General features: G+C 42.6%; 1 protein-coding gene across 1 annotated transcript; it reads left to right on the top strand.

The window, feature by feature from the left end:
• The first annotated feature begins 1,013 nt into the window (after window positions 1-1,013).
• LOC106568387 (toll-like receptor 8) lies at window positions 1,014-6,813 on the top strand. Its single transcript, XM_014138696.2, has 2 exons — window positions 1,014-1,392; window positions 2,948-6,813. The coding sequence occupies exons 1-2, from the start codon at window positions 1,379-1,381 to the stop codon at window positions 6,036-6,038; spliced, it is 3,105 nt and encodes a 1,034-aa protein (XP_013994171.2). The 5' UTR covers window positions 1,014-1,378; the 3' UTR covers window positions 6,039-6,813.
• The last annotated feature ends 9,609 nt before the right edge of the window (window positions 6,814-16,422 follow it).

Genomic DNA, 16,422 nt, shown 5'->3' with positions numbered 1-16,422 from the left:
AAAGTAATCAGATTACGTTACTGAGTTGTGGTATTCCAAACATTACGTTACTGATTACAATTTCACTGGTAACTAGTAACTAACATTTAGAACGTAACCTACCCAACCCTGCAGCCATGCATTGTGGTCTACAACCCTGGTCCAGAGGAGTTACAGGGTAGCCTTACAACCCCTAATCACTCTCCATCAACCTCAAAAACCAAACTACATATTTCAAACCAAAGAAAGGCACCTACAGTGAGGGAAAAAAGTATTTGATCCCCTGCTGACTTTGTACATTTTATAACATTAAGTGGACATGTGTTTTTCTGGATTTTTGTTGTTATTCTGTCTCTCACTGTTCAAATAAACCTACCATTAAAATTATAGACTGATAATTTCTTTGTCAGTGGGCAAATGTACAAAATCAGTAGGGGATCAAATACTTTTTTCCCTCACTGTATCACAATTCTAAATCTGTTCTTACTACAAAGACAATCTGTAGCCTCTTTTTCCTCTGTGGTGGACAAATTACATGCACAATCACGGGGTTGGGTTGGTGGCACGTTCGTTGGAATGATCGGACCAAAGCGCAGCGTGAGTAGCGTTCCACGTAATTTATTATAAAGTGAAACTTTATGCAAATACAAAACAAATAATGAATAAACGAACCGTGACTACAATGTAAAGCAAACACGCAACTAAACATAAACAATATCCCATAACCCACAGGTGGAAAACATGCTACTTAAGTATGATCCCAATTAGAGACAACGATTACCAGCTGCCTCTAATTGGGAATCATACCAATCACCCAAACATAGAAAAACTAAACTAGAACCCCACATAGAAAATATAAACTAGGTTAACCCCTAGTCACGCCCTGACCTACTCTAACATAGAAAATAAGAGCTTTCTATGGTCAGGACGTGACAGTTGGGGTGAGATCATCCAAGGGTCATTCCACTTTTCTAAATAGAGGAACAAAGATATTACTAAAGGGGGTGGGAGTACATTGTACAGAGAGGTCCCGGGCACACCAAGAAAAACGGATAGAGACAATGGTTTTTCTACGGGGTCATACGTTGACGGACAACAGAGAGTTAACATTTTGATGGATTAAACATATTCATAGTGCATTCCTTGTGTGGCTGGGGCCTGATGGGATGCTTTGCACAACCTTGACACACACATAACATGCACATAGAGGAAGTTTCAACATCTATGTAAAAAGGTCAGAATTCACAGAGCATTCAGAATACTCCTACAAAATACTTAGAATACACTCTCGATGTGGAAGTACAACCAGCAAGGCTCCAGATGACTTCCTGTGTGATGTACACACAAAAAAAGAGTTGGCTCATCCACAACTACTGTCTGACATCTCTCTGGGAGCACTATGAAGAAACACTGGTAAGTACCGAGGCATTTGTGTATCAGAAATTATTTGGATGTCTAAATGAGAGAATCTTAATATTTTGGATCACTTTTAAAAGTACCTTCAATTTAATTGAAGAGTTTTATGGTTCCTTATGACCAGTACATTCCTACAATGGGCTTAGGATATGAGGAAAACTGAAATATTGTGTTGATACATCCCAACATCATTCAACAATGGATGGACAGCCCAAATGCTCTGCCTATGACATGGCACACATGAACCACCAAGTTAAATATTTCCTTACAGGGCACTTCACAGTATTGTTTTTGTATATACTTAAACGTTAAGTATACCTATGCATTATTTACAGATGTATAAATTAATAAGTAAAATATATATGGCAAATTCAATTAGCTAAATCTTGAACTTAAAGCTACCTTAAAAGATTTTGTGAAGTTCAGGAAAGCAGAAGTAAGATAATGATAAATGTTTTCCCCTCACTGTAGGCCTACTACACAAACCTGATTTTATTTATATATATATAAAAAAAAATTACGTGAGGAGAAGTCCTTGGGACTAATCTAAAACACACAGGTTCTTTGCGTCAGGAAGTGGAACATGGGAATGACCAGCCAGATATCAGATACAAAATACATTTATTTTCAGGAAAAGAGTTCAGGTATGTTCATCATTGACACAATCTTCAGCGGCTAGTGTTTCAAACGTTCACTACTGACCAGAAGCACAAAATAGTAGAATAATCTCAGTTTCGTCATCAGCACAAATACTCAATAATCACTTCATGTATCACAATATATTTAAGTTCTGATTATCTCCGGCCAACACACAATAAATATATACCCATCAGATAGTACGGAAGGCGAGCCAAGGGAGAATGAAAGCAGCCAGCAGTGAAGAGGGGCACACCTTGCCCTAGACACAATTATGTTCTGGTAGAATTTGGATTACGTCCTCGTCCTCCCGGGGCACGCCAGCCTGAACAATAGCAAGGGTATCCCCTAAATGAGTGATAACACACAGCTTTTATACCAAAAGCACACTCTTAATTGGTAATTACGAACACCTGACGCTGACACAGGCTGCATTCAACACGTCAACAGTTAAAACCTGTTACATACTTACAAAGCACTATACAATTAATTATACAAATGTCCCATTGTTCTTGACTGTGCAATCATCTCCCTCCTCTCAGTAAGCCGCAGAGACATCAGGTAGCCTACCAGTGGAGGCTGCTGAGGAGAGGTTTTAATGTGTTTGATACCATTCCATTCCCTCAATTCCAGCCATTATACTCAATTCTAGCCATTATTATGAGCTGTCCTCCCCTCAGCAGCCTCCACTGTAGCCTACTCACAATTAGCTGAGGAGCTCAGCATTAATTTCCTTTTTTTTTTAAAGCTGATAACCTAAGGTGAAGCACTCAACGGTTATAGCAATACTATCTGTGCCGTTGTCATCTTATATATCATTTTGTCATACCTCTCACTCTCCTCTTGCAGAGAACCGAGACTACTTTCGGAATCAGATATTTTCAATCAATATTCATATGATATCCTCTTCCCACAGGTTTCCCCTTTCCCCTGCCTTTCAGAGTCTGCTGTTCATCCTGGTGTTGCTGTGTCTCTCCCTCTCTTGCTCTGGGAGGACCTGGGCTCAGAGGAAACTACCCTGCAATGTCATCTCTCTCAACCAATCAGAGTCCTTTGACTGCTCGGACAGGAAGCTACTCCAGGTACCCCAGGATATCAGCCGGAATGCCACATGGCTCGACCTTTCCTCCAACCGGATCAAGAAACTCTCCGGCACCTCGTTCAGGAACCTCCGAAACCTGACTCGACTAGACCTTAGCAATAACGTCAACCCCCAGAAACATCCTCTGATAATAGAGAACCAAACATTCTCCATGCTGGATCAGCTCAAGGAACTGCTCCTCGATGGTAATGGTCTTTCTGCAGTGTCAAGTGCCCTTCCGTCCAGGCTGCGGTTTCTGAGCCTGAAGTTCAATCACATCAAAACCATCAGGCCAAACGACTTCATGCATGTCAGACTCTTAGAAACAATCCATTTAACTGGAAATTGCGACTACGGGAGTGTCTGTAATGGACCCCTAGTCATCGAAAACAGAACTTTCTCCCACCTCACCTACCTTGCTAGTTTATCGCTGTCAAACAACAGATTGATAGGTGTCCCCCAGTTCCTCCCCCCATCCCTCCAGCAGCTCAAACTCAAACAGAACACTATCACCCACATTCACCAGCATGACCTTAGTGGTCTCACTAGCCTGAGGCTTCTGGGCCTGTCAGGTAACTGCCCTGTGTGTTCTAACACCCCGATTTCCTGCTCGCCCTGTAATACATCCAATAGGGCATTACAGATCCACCCATATGCCTTCTGGAAGCTATCCAAGCTGCAGGAGCTGAGACTATCCGGAAACTCTCTAGATCACCTACAGTCCTCCTGGTTTGAGAACCTCACCAACTTACGCTACCTGTACCTTTCATTCAACCGTCTAGTTGGTGAGATAGCCAATGGGGACTTCCTCTCTGTGTTACCTGGCGTAGAGGTGATGGACTTGTCTTACAATCACCCTGGACAATCTTCATATTCCCACAACTTGAAGCTCTCTATGAACTTTTCCAACCTGACATCTCTGAAGACATTACACCTAGAAAACTATGTTTTTTCAACTCTTCACAAAAATGACTTGAACCCACTTTACAATTTATCTCACCTGTCTGTGCTCAATTTGGGAACTAACTTTATCTATCAGACAAACCTCTCATTATTTGGTATGTTCCATAACTTGTCCAGTGTTGGCCTCTCTGAGAACAAATTTTCTTTCCAGTCTAAGAGAGAAGATGTTTTGTCAATATGTGGGTGTAGCTGTGGCTATGAGCTGAATAGAGACAGGTTTGGGCCTTACGTACACAAGGATCGACTCTATCGTCGCCATCTGCCTAACATTAAGCCAAAGTGTATTGCGTACGGTCCAGTGCTTGACCTTAGCAGAAACAACATCTTCCACATAAACCCTGATATGCTGCAAGGCCTGGATAACACAGCTTGTCTCAACCTGTCATCTAACTCTATTGGAGACATGTTCAACGGTAGTGAGTTTGTACATTTCCCCAAACTTAAGTACTTGGATCTATCCCAGAATAAGATCTACCTGCGATATGAGCATGCATTCAGTGAGCTAACAGAACTGGAGGTGTTGGACCTGAGTCATAATAATCATTACTTTGTGGTGGCAGGGCTAAACCACAGTTTAGCATTCATGGAAAACCTGGGTTCTCTGAAGGTTTTGAACCTGAGCTGGAACGAGATCAGCACCCTCACTCATAACAACATCTCAAGCAGCTCCCTGCAGGAGTTGAACTTCCAGGGCAACCGCCTAGACATCATGTGGAAAATATGCCAGAACTATGAACTTTTCAGAGCGCTCCAAAACCTGACTTCCCTGGATCTGTCATACAACAAGCTTCACCGTGTACCGCCTGAGGTCTACAAACACTTCCCCAAGACCCTGAGACGCCTGTCTCTGAGTAAAAACCGACTGAAGGTCTTTGGCTGGGAGACGCTCACACAACTACCGCATCTTGAGGAGCTGGACTTGAGTAAGAACAAACTGGAGCAGGTGGCCTGTGCTTTAACCAGTTCACTAAAGTTTCTGGACCTGAGCCAAAACAGGATTTCCCAGCTAGCGCCTGGTTTCCTTGGGGGCTCCAGGAGCCTGTATGTGCTGGACCTCAGCTTCAACCTGTTGGAGCTCATCAACCAGACCACGTTTGAGACTGGAGCAGAGAACCACCTCCAGCAGCTGTCCCTACAGGGCAACCCGCTCCACTGCACCTGTGACCTGTTGGACTTCCATCTGTGGATGAGGCGCAACGAGGTGGAGCTCCCTCTGCTGGCCACTGAGGTGACATGCGACATGCCCGTGGAGAGGAGGGGCAAGTCTGTGTTGAGCTATGACATAGAAGAGTGTGTGAACGATGAAAACGCAATGGCCTTCTGCATCATCACATCATTTCTCATCATTCTCATTATTTTGGTATCTCTCACAGCACATCTGTTCTACTGGGATCTGTCCTATATTCTGGACTACTGTGGGGCCAAGATGAAGCATCACCGTCGCTTAGTGCCCACAGACTTTATCTACGATGCCTTTGTCATGTATGACACGGCAGACCCGCTGGCTTCTGATTGGGTATTAAACCATCTAAGGGTGGAGCTAGAGGAGCGTGGAGAGATGGCCCGACCCCTCTGCCTGGAGGAGCATGATTGGACACTGGGTATGCCTGTCATGGACAACCTGTCCAATAGCGTGCGGCAGAGCAGGAAGACAGTGTTCGTGCTGACGGACGGCTTCCTGTTGCGTGGTGTAGTCAAAATGGCTGCCCTGCTGGTGCAGCAGCGGCTGGTGGAGGAGGGGGTGGACGCCATGGTGCTGCTGCTACTGCAGCCCCAAGTCTTGCAACGCTCACGCATCCTCCACCTGCGCAGGCGGCTCTGCAGGCGCAGTGTTCTGGAGTGGCCCGCGGATGCCAGTCCAGCTGCCCAGCGATGGTTCTGGCACCACCTGAAGAGAACCATTCGGAAAGATCAGACAGGCACTCACACATCCCTACACAGCACATACTTCACTGGGCGGTGAACCCACAGACATTAGAGAAACTTATGACTTAGAAAGTAAAAGTTAAGGATATGGGTGACCTAAGACTACTGTATAATTTGGAATATTAAATGTGGAGAAAGTATGAAGACTGTGATGAAGGCAACATTGGTGATTTGCTGGCCTCAAAGCACAGTGTGTGGTTCACCAGCACCCTCCCCATGAGCGAGACTTCCCTGTGGCGCACCAAAGTTCCTAGTGCCCTTGAGGCGTGAAATGTAATAAAACTGGAGTTGACGTTCTCAATGTATTTTTATGTCTGATTTCTTTCTAAAGTTCATATAAAGAGCTGAACATGTTGATATGACTCTCTGTAGGCCTATTGCATGTTTTGTGGTTTTTCCTTTTCAGAGACGTTGTCCTAATCTGGTCGCTGGTCTGATGGCTGTATCAGAAGAGGAGCAGCCTGGTTGTTCCCATAATATTGCAAGGCGATTTGGTTAGAAGAGAGTTGCGATGTTTTCCTTCTTTTGTTTCAGCCACCAGAGTGATGCTAATTAAACGCTGAGGATATTGTAATTTGAGTTCCGTCCGGGATGGTTTAAAGGAGGATGTTTTGCCATGTTCAAATGTAATTATTGTATTTTCCAAGCTCCTAGCTATACCTGCGTATGGCTATACATGCAGTATTGTTGTTATCTTAGACTTTTTGAACTTTTACCTAGACGACTTATACGGTTTCTTCTTTTAGATAATTGCATCTTATTGGATTTATTGTAATACATGTTGATTCATTTTAAATTGATACATGACTGCAGTCCTCATATTTCAGAGCGATACTTATTGACTGTTGATATGGCTTATTGGTAAAATGAATTACACACATTGTATTCTTTTAGATACACACACTGATACCTCTGCTTTAAATTGACTTATTTATTACTAGACTATGATTGCAAGGATCAGCTCATAGTTCTAGCCTCTTAAACATGTCATAATGAAGTCAGATTAATTAGGTTAGAATTGTTCCTACCCTAATTCTGTCATCCTCAGCAAGTTGGAGTGGATTTTCATCCGATACAAGCGTGCAACAGTGTGATTGAATATTTGTAATGTTGTGATGAGGGCCAATGAACATGATGGGACACATACAATCATGCATGAAAAAGTATAATATTTAGGACCATATAATCATATAAGCCAGATAGGCCTATCATGTACATGCCCTTATAAATAGAGGGTGAATTGTCCAGTTCCTGAAATCTGCTTCTGCATTCATCCCAGTCATCAACAAACAGAGCATTAGGGAAGGTGCATGTCTGACATCAGTGTGTGCACAATTACAATGATCATTTAATATGGTACATTTAAAAAAGATATGTATAACATAAGTGTACTGTTGACACGTAGGCTATGGTGTAATGGAATGTTTTGCCTTGTGTGATGGTTATGGCTTGTTTTGTTGGTTATAACAGGTTACGATAAGTTTTGTCAGCTGTTATGACATATTATGACATGGTTAGGACCGTTGGGTGTCAAGTGTTACCCAATTATTTGTAATTTCTCTCAGTCAAGCTGTGAATTTCAAACACAGATTCAACCACAAAGACCAGGGAGGTTTTCCAATGCATCGCAAAGAAGGGCACCTTAAAAACTTACCCAGAAAGACTCACAGCTGTAATCACTGCCAAACATGATTCTAACATATATTGAGTCAGGAGTGTGAATACTTATGTAAATTAGATATTTCTGTATTTCATTTTCATTGAATTTGCAAAAATGTCAAAAAACATGTTTTTACTTTGTCATTATGGGGTATTGTGTACCCAAAAGCGTTCTACCTGAAATGAAAAAGGGTTCTCCTATGGGGACAGCCAGAGAACCCTTTTGGAAACCTTTTTTCGTTAGAGTGTAGATATTCAATGCTTCTTTTGAAAAAAGTATTTAAAAAGGAATAGTTTCACCATATTAAAATGAGAGCTCAGTTCACGTAACAGGATTGACCTAAAGGGTTGATGTAAATGAATCTGTAATGAAATAAATAATCATTTTCAGAAATGACTTTGCCAAAGCAACAAAATAAGTAGGGCTTTACAATGATGGTGAAACTTGGAGAAATTTGCCGATAAAAATCTGAATTTTGGCATTTTACCAAGCCTTTATTCATATACAGTACCAGTCAAAAGTTTGGACACACCTACTCATTCAAGGGGTTTTCTTTACATTTACTATTTTCTACATTATAGAATAATAGTGAAGACATGAAAACATTGAAATAACATATGGAATCATGTAGTATTCAAAAAAGTGTTAAACAAATCTAAATATATTTTAGATTTAAGATCCTTCAAAGTAGCCACCCTTGGCCTTGATGACAGCTTTGCACACTCTTGGTATTCTCTCAACCAGCTTCACATGGAATGCTTTTCCAACAGTCTTCAAGGAGTTCTCACATGTGCTGAGCACTTGTTGGCTGCTTTTCCTTCACTCTGCGGTCCAACTCATCCCAAACCATTTCAATTGGGTTGAGGTCGGGTGATTGTGGAGGACAGGTCATCTGATGCAACACTCCATCACTCTCCTTCTTGATCAAGTAGCCCTTACACAGCATGGAGGTGTGTTGGGTCATTGTCTTGTTGAAAAACAAATGATAGTCCCATTAAGTGCAAACCAGATAGGATAGCGTATCACTGCAGAATGCTGTGGTAGCCATGCTGTCTACCTTGAAGTCTAAATAAATCACAGACAGTGTCACCAGCAAAGCACCCCCACACCATCACACCTCCTCCTCCATGCTTCACGGTGGGAATCACACATGCGGAGATCATCCGTTCACCTACTCTGAGTCTTACAAAGACACCGTGGTTAGAACCAAAAATCTCAAATTTGGACTCATCAGACCAAAGGACAGATTTCCACTGGTCTAATGGCCATTGCTTGTGTTTCTTGGCCCAAGCAAGTCTCTTCTTATTATTGGTGTCCTTTAGTAGTGGTTTCTTTGCAGAAATTCGACCATGAAGGTCTGATTCACTCAGTCTCCTCTGAATGGTCGATGTTGAGATGTGTCTTTTACTTTAACTCTGTGAAGCATTTATTTGGGCTGCAATTTCTGAGGATGGTAACTCTAATGAACTTATCCTCTGCAGCAGAGGTAACTCTGGGGCTTCCTTTCCTGTGGCGGTCCTCATGAGAGCCAGTTTCATCATAGCGCTTGATGTTTTTTGCAACTGCACTTGAAGAAACTTTCAAAGTACTTAGTGTCTTAAAGTAATACTGGACTGTCGTTTCTCTTTGCATATTTGAGCTGTTCTTGACATAATATGGACTTGGTCTTTTACCAAATAGGGCTTTTACCAAATAGGGCTACACAACTGACTGGCTGAAATGCATTAAGAAGGAAAGAAATTCCACAATTAACTTTTAGTGTGCAAAGCTGTCATCAAGGCAAATGTTGGCTACTTTGAAGAATGTCAAATGTAAAATAATTTTGATTTGTTTAATACTTTTTTGGTTTTCATAGTTTTGATATCGTCACTATTATTCTACAATGTAGAAAATAGTACAAATTAAGAAAAACCCTGGAATGAGTCGGTGTGTCCAAACTTTTGACTTGAACTGTACTGTACATAGTTTTATTGAATTCACCATAAGGGCTATATTAAAGGCTTTTAAAAATGCAACATTGTTGCACAATTTATACTTAAGGGCACTTTTTTCTTAGAATGACCCTATTAACATACACTATATATACAAACATTTGTGGATTTGGCTATTTCAGCCACACCCGTTGCTGACAGGTGTATAAAATCGAGACACAGCCATGCAATCTCCATAGGAAAAAACATTGGCAGTAGAATGGCCATACTGAAGAGCTCAGTGGCTTTCAATGTGGCACCATCATAGGATGTCACTTTTCCAACAAGTCAGTTCTTAAAATTTCTGCCCTGCTAGACCTGCCCAAGTGAATTGTAAGTCATGTTATTGTGAAGTGGAAACATCTAGGAGCAACAACGGCTCAGCCGCGAAGTGGTGGGCCACACAAGCTCACAGAACGGGACCGCCGAGTGCTGAAGCAAGTAGCGCATACAAATCTTCTGTCCTCGGTTTCAACACTCTCTACCGAGTTCCAAACTGCCTCTGGAAGCAACATCAGCACAATAACTGTTCGTCGGGATCTTCATGAAATGGGTTTCCATGGCCGAACAGCCGCACACAAGCCTAAGATCACCATGCTCAATGCCAGGCGTCGACTGGAGTGGTGTAAAGCTCGCCGCCAATGGACTCTGGAGCAACGGAAACGAGTTCTGGCAGTCCGACAAACAAATCTGGGTTTGGTAGATGCCAGGAGAACACCACCTGACCCAATGCATAATGCCAACTGTACAGTTTGGTGGAGGAGGAATAATGTTATGGGGCTGTTTTTCATGGTTCTGGCTAGGCCCCTTAGTTCCAATGAAGGGAAATTTGAAAACTACAGCATACAATGACATTCTAGATGATTCTGTACTTCCAACTTTGTGGCAACAGTTCAGGGAAGACCCTTTCCTGTTTCAGCATGACAATGCCCCCGTGCACAAAGCGAGGTCCATAAAGAAATGGTTTGTCGAGTTCAGTGTGGAAGAACTTGACTGGCCTGCACAGAGCCATGACCTCAACCCCATCGAACACCTTTGGGATGAATTGGAACGAGGACTGTGAGCCAGGCCTAATCGCCCAATATCAGTGCTCGACCTCACTAATGCTCTTGTGGCTGAATGGAAGCAAGTCGCCACAGCAATGTTTCAACATCTAGTGGATAGCCTTCCCAGAAGAGTGGAGGCTGTTATAGCAGCAAAGGGGGGACCAACTCCATATTAATCTCCATGATTTTGGAATGAGATGTTTGACGAGCACATACCTTTGTTCATGTAGTGTATCATTACACTGGTTTACACCTGGTCAAAACATCTGAATGTAGCCAACATATTATCACAGTATGTTTTAATTCCAGGTCCCATTATTTACTATATTGTACTGTAGATGAGGCAGAGGGAGGTGGGTTTTCTTTTACAGTGAAACTAATTAGACCATTGATGATTCAATCCACACAGAAATGAACGCCAAATGTTTTTATTACAGATTATACAGAAAACCATGCATCCCTTACAATAGGCTATGTGTGTGTATGTGTGTGTGGGCATACATGTGGGTGTGTGGTGTCGTGTCTTTGGCTTGTCATTAAATGTGAAGACTGCTATTTTATCAAATAAATTCTCTGTAATTATTATTACGTGATTAAACTAATCATGTACATTGAATTAACTAGGAAGTCAGGGCACCACGGACAATGTTCAGATTACAAAGTTATAATTTTCCGAATATAACTCTTCAGATATTTTAATATCTGATCAATTAGTCTTCTATTAATGAATTATTACCTCATCTGTTCTCATTCCAAACGTCGTAAAATTCTTGGCTATCTGCACGAACCCAGCCTTTACTATTTATCATCCATACACCAATTGGCTCAATTATTTATTTACTAACTAATTAAACAATTAAACAGAATACACAATACATAATAACATTATAATAACTGACTGTGGCTGGCATTGGTACTGTGTAACGGCTGTCTGTAAGAGGGAACCAAGGTGCAGCAGAGGATGTGTTCATCATTAGAATTTTAATTACAAAAAAACAAGAGAACACTACAAAATGAACAAAACCGACAGCAAACAGTCCTGTTAGGAAAATACTCAAAACAGAAACAATTACCCACAAAACCCAAAGGAAAAACATGCTCCTTATGTGTGACTGCCAATCAGCAGCAACGAGCTTCAGCTGTGCCTGATTGGGAGCCACACACATGGCCCAAAACAAAGAAATACCAAAACATAGAAAAAGGAACATAGAACGCCCACCCAATGTAACACCCTGGCCTAACCAAAATAAAGAACAAAAACCCCTCTCTATGGCCAGGGCGTTACATACTGGTACTCAAGGCAACCAGTTATCCTACTGATTTATTCTGAAATATTATCCTACCGAAACACATGATTAGAGCATTTTACTAGTTGTATTGTAGTTGAACCTACACATGGCAAGGCTTGACTATTTTTGCCATTTGTTTGAGGTGGAAGTCCACTGGACTTCTTTTACGACCAGTGTGGTACACCTCAGTAATATCTTAGATGTGTTCTAAGATTATTCCCATCTAGGGGGTTGTCTGCTCCTCACTGTTCTCGTAGGGGAGTTTACAACTAGACTTGTTTTATGCTCTGGCGGCCTCGTACGGTGTTGCGCGTAGTCTCGACCCCCCCACCGGCCTCGATGAGGCTCATCATGGGTCTGGGCTACTATTCCCCCCCTTTGTGTCTCAGGACTCCCCCACCAGCGGGTGGTGTTGGTATCTGAGGCACAAACGAAAAGGTTGGACCCTATGTACGAGTTGTCAGCGGCCGCGTTGTTATGAGAATGGCTGTAACCTTTTAACCAAATCTCCTGGTGTTTGTGCATCAAAACGCTCAGTGGCTGTCAAGGCCTGTCAGTCAACACCGCGTCCGCGTGTGGCAACCTCTTCAGTACCTGTGAACTGTGTTTCACCAGTGGGAGTCATCGGGTCAGTTGCTGGACTGATGCCATTAGTGTCATTGTAAGAGGTGACAGTCCCTCACAAAGCGGAAGATGTATCATCGGAAGCAGAGAACACTCTGCACATCAATGTTTTTCTTGCTGAGACGGCCGCAGTGCTTGCGGAAGTGTCCGAAGGGCAAGAGAAGTTCATCTCAACTACAGTATTGTATGACTGCAAGGAAAAGGAAAGTTGTTCATTCGCAGAGACAACTGTCTCGAAATCATGAACAGAATGATCCATCAGGTTTGCTGATGGAATGTGTCGAGATATCGTAATATCTCCTTGGATTGGATTCTGCACCAAGAGGTTTTGAAACGTCTTTTTCCCAAGGGGTGCTTTCGACAGATACCACTCGTGGATGACTGCGTTGCAGCTAGCGTTAGGGGAAGACAGTGTGGTCAGTGGAGAAGGCACTGTGACCTGTGACCATAAATGGTTGGTTTTCCAATCCATCAGTGGGAGTAATCAATACATCAAGTCTGCTCCGAGTAGCAGGGGTTCAGATTCGAGGCTGGTAACATACACAGGGTGAACGAGCGATTCGTCCTGGAAGTGTAGTTTCAGCATGACTCTCAATGTGAGGGGATGAGGTAGTCTGAGTGAAACCTTGAAATGTAGTGTCACATCGTTCCACTTTTAACCAACGTTTAGTTGGCTTCAAAGCCCTTTTGAGATCATCAAACGTTTAGTGGACATATCCCCCACAAAGTGGAGTGGTCGTTCGCAATGACGTGATGTGCAATTTCTGTTCAAGGTGAAAGCAGATTGACTTTTCAGATTTTGAGTGGGCTTGGCTTTAACGAAGCTTTTGACCTTTTTCTTTGCAATCTTTGTACCGGAGTCTATAGACAAAGCCTATGGCCATATTTCTTGATCAAGCGGGCCCTGGATAGGGGCTTGAGTGAGAGTGGGAGAAATTAGAATTTTAACGTCCTTGCTAAGGGTGTTAATTCCCGCGGACCTGGTGTCCGGCAATTCCCCGTCTAGTCCTTGTGACTTTTACCCTTTTCTCAAATTTTTCTCGCTTCACGTAATGGAACTTCTAGAGAACATTGGTCTACGTTTTGATTGTCCTTTAACCCTTTGTTACCCTTTTGATCTGACACTTTTTGTGTGTTGGGTGCAGGAACGTAGCGAACATGTCAATTGTAGCGGTAGTCATTTCGATGGCGACATACTTTACAGTTATTTTGACCGCGGAGGTTATTGGATTCGTGGTTTCATGGTAGAAACCGTTGTTGTGCGTCATCTGTCAACGCTCCAATACCTGATAATTCACCCTCTAACTGAAGTGAGTGCTCCTGGTCAAACTTCAAAACCGAGTGGTCAGGGCTCTTTGTATTGCGAGCTTTTGATGCCTTGCAAGCTCTCTGAGTTGTAAAATAGGCAAGCCAACGTGGGCTGCAGGGCCCAAGTAGGTAATGAAGGTGGGATACATGTTTGACAGAAACATTTGTTTGAATGGTAACAGCTCTTCCATTCCTGTTTCAGTGAGTAGGCCAAAGTAAGCTGAAAGAACCTATGATAGTAAGCTTGTGGGTGTTCGTTCCGAGTTTGTTTGACAGTGTTAGCCAGTGAGCTATTGTGTTTGCGAGCCACAGAACCACTGAATTCAAATTTTAAAGCTGTGGCAAGTTTAGCGCAGTCATTTAGCACGTGTTGCTGTTGTAGACAAATGAACATCACGTGTCTATTTGACCATCGCAGGTAAAGGGTTTACCTGACAGGTAAACCCTGTCAGAACCCGTAGGGTCCGGGTAGCCATCCAATGCATCCTCTATGTCAGCTAGGAACGTCTCAGTATCATTTGGCTGACCTGGAACGTGGTCAAAGGTGGGGAAATTCTTGACGAGTTTGTCAAGGCGTTCCGCCAAGCGGGCGGAGAGGGTTGGCTTCATCCTGTGGGGAAATTGGGGCCGAAGGGCCAAGAGAAGAAGCTGGCGAAGAGGCGCCATATTACTCAGTGCCGAATGGCCAAGAGGAGAAAACTGAGGGACACTTGCGGGAGGCAAAGTCTGAAACCTATCGTCTTCACTCCTTTGAGTGCTGGACTCTAGTTGCTTGGTTGGGTAGTCACGCTGTAGCGCATGACCATTCTGGAATTCCACCAGATTGTACCTAAAGGTGGTATTCTGCTGTATTGTAGAGTCCACTTGAGCACTTAGAGTACTGATTTTGGACACGTGAGTGTCGCACTTGCTCCTTCGGTCTCAAACTTATCCGTCATTGTTTGCAGATAGAGGTCTTGATTACGGAGTGAGAGATTCAGTGATGAGACTTCCTCCGCTTGTTTAGAAATCAATATTTACATTTTTCATCACCTGAGTTCTCTCATCATTCATTTGGTCATCGACTTCAATGAGTTCTACTGACCTGTCATCCAACTTAGTCATTGTGTTCATTAACTGATCGTCTTTGGTCTGCAGCATTTGTAGTAGAACAGTGTTACTTTAGTAACGTTCAAGAAAACGGCATGCATGTTATCAAGTTTTGCGCTTCTGTTTGTACATAACTCGTCAGATTTATCTAGTTTGGCTTGGACATCATCGTATTTAGTTTGGGCTAAATCGAGTTGTTCCTGTAGAATACGATTTTGTTCCTGTAGAAGATGATTTTGTTGAAGAGCTTGTGCTTGTTCATCGTCATACGTTTTTGCAATAACATTAAATTGTTCACTTTTCAAACGCAGTTCCATAGCTAGCAGAATTTTTCCCTTTTCTGCATTTGTCATCAGTTTCCCGGTTCTCTCCACCTGTCTCTTTATGTCTACCGTTTCCTGCTTGTGCTTCAGCTGTGCACTGCAGTATTGGACCGATGCCAATTTCAGATGGCAAGACATCAGGGCTAGACTGGAGAGAACCTTTACAAGGCCTTCGCCTGATGGTAGATTTTGGAAAGCGTTGTTCGCAATTTCTGCTGTTTCTGCTGTTCAATGGCATAATTAGGGTTGGTATCGTTGCTGAGGTCAGAGTTCAATCCATTTATGGGTGGAGGTTCACTAATTAGCGGGCGATTGGGGACTACCCCCTCTGAGAGCTTGCATATTATTCGAAATTTGAAAGGATAAATGTTTTTCCTAATTTTCCAAAGTTTGGTTTTGGAATATATTGGAAGCTGCAAAGACGATTTTAATCTATTTATAGACGTTAATGAACCATCAGTACTGTACCAGTAATGTGGGAGTTGGACGTGAATGAATTTGCAAAAGCAAATTGAATTAATTTATCAATGATATATGTTTTTGCAAATTTGTAACATTATGTACTTTTAAAACATTTGTAAAGGAATTAAAGGAATATTTCTGTCTGTAATAAAGGCCTTTTGTGTGGAAAAACTCATTCTGATTGGCTGGGCCTGGCTCCCAAGTGAGTGGGCCTATACCCTCCCATGGCTGCGCCCCACCCAGTCATGGGAAAGCCATAAATTATGGCCTAAATTAACTAGGCAAGTCAGTTAAGAACAAATTCTTATTTACAATGACAGCCTAGGACCAGTGGGTTAAAGTCCTTGTTCAGGGGCAGAATGACAGATTTGTATCTTGTCAGCTTAGGGATTCGATCTATCAACCTTTTGGTTACTGGCCCAACGCTCTAACCACTAGGCTACCTGTCGCCCCAATTGACTTTAACTCAGTAAAACCTTTTAAATGGTTGCATGTTGCGTTTATATTTTTGTTCAGTATAATTTGACCATCATGAAATGCACTTACCAGCGTGTTCTTCTTTTCACAAGTAGATGGCAGTAAGGGACTATAGTGTCGTCATTTTCTGTAAGAAGGTTCATATGGCCGGTAGGACTTTCATCAAAACCAAT

The sequence above is a fragment of the Salmo salar genome, chromosome ssa01 (assembly GCF_905237065.1).
Source record: "Salmo salar chromosome ssa01, Ssal_v3.1, whole genome shotgun sequence".
Taxonomy (NCBI): domain Eukaryota; kingdom Metazoa; phylum Chordata; class Actinopteri; order Salmoniformes; family Salmonidae; genus Salmo; species Salmo salar.
Note: the sequence above shows the minus strand (reverse complement) of the source record. Positions and strands in the feature narration are given on the sequence as shown.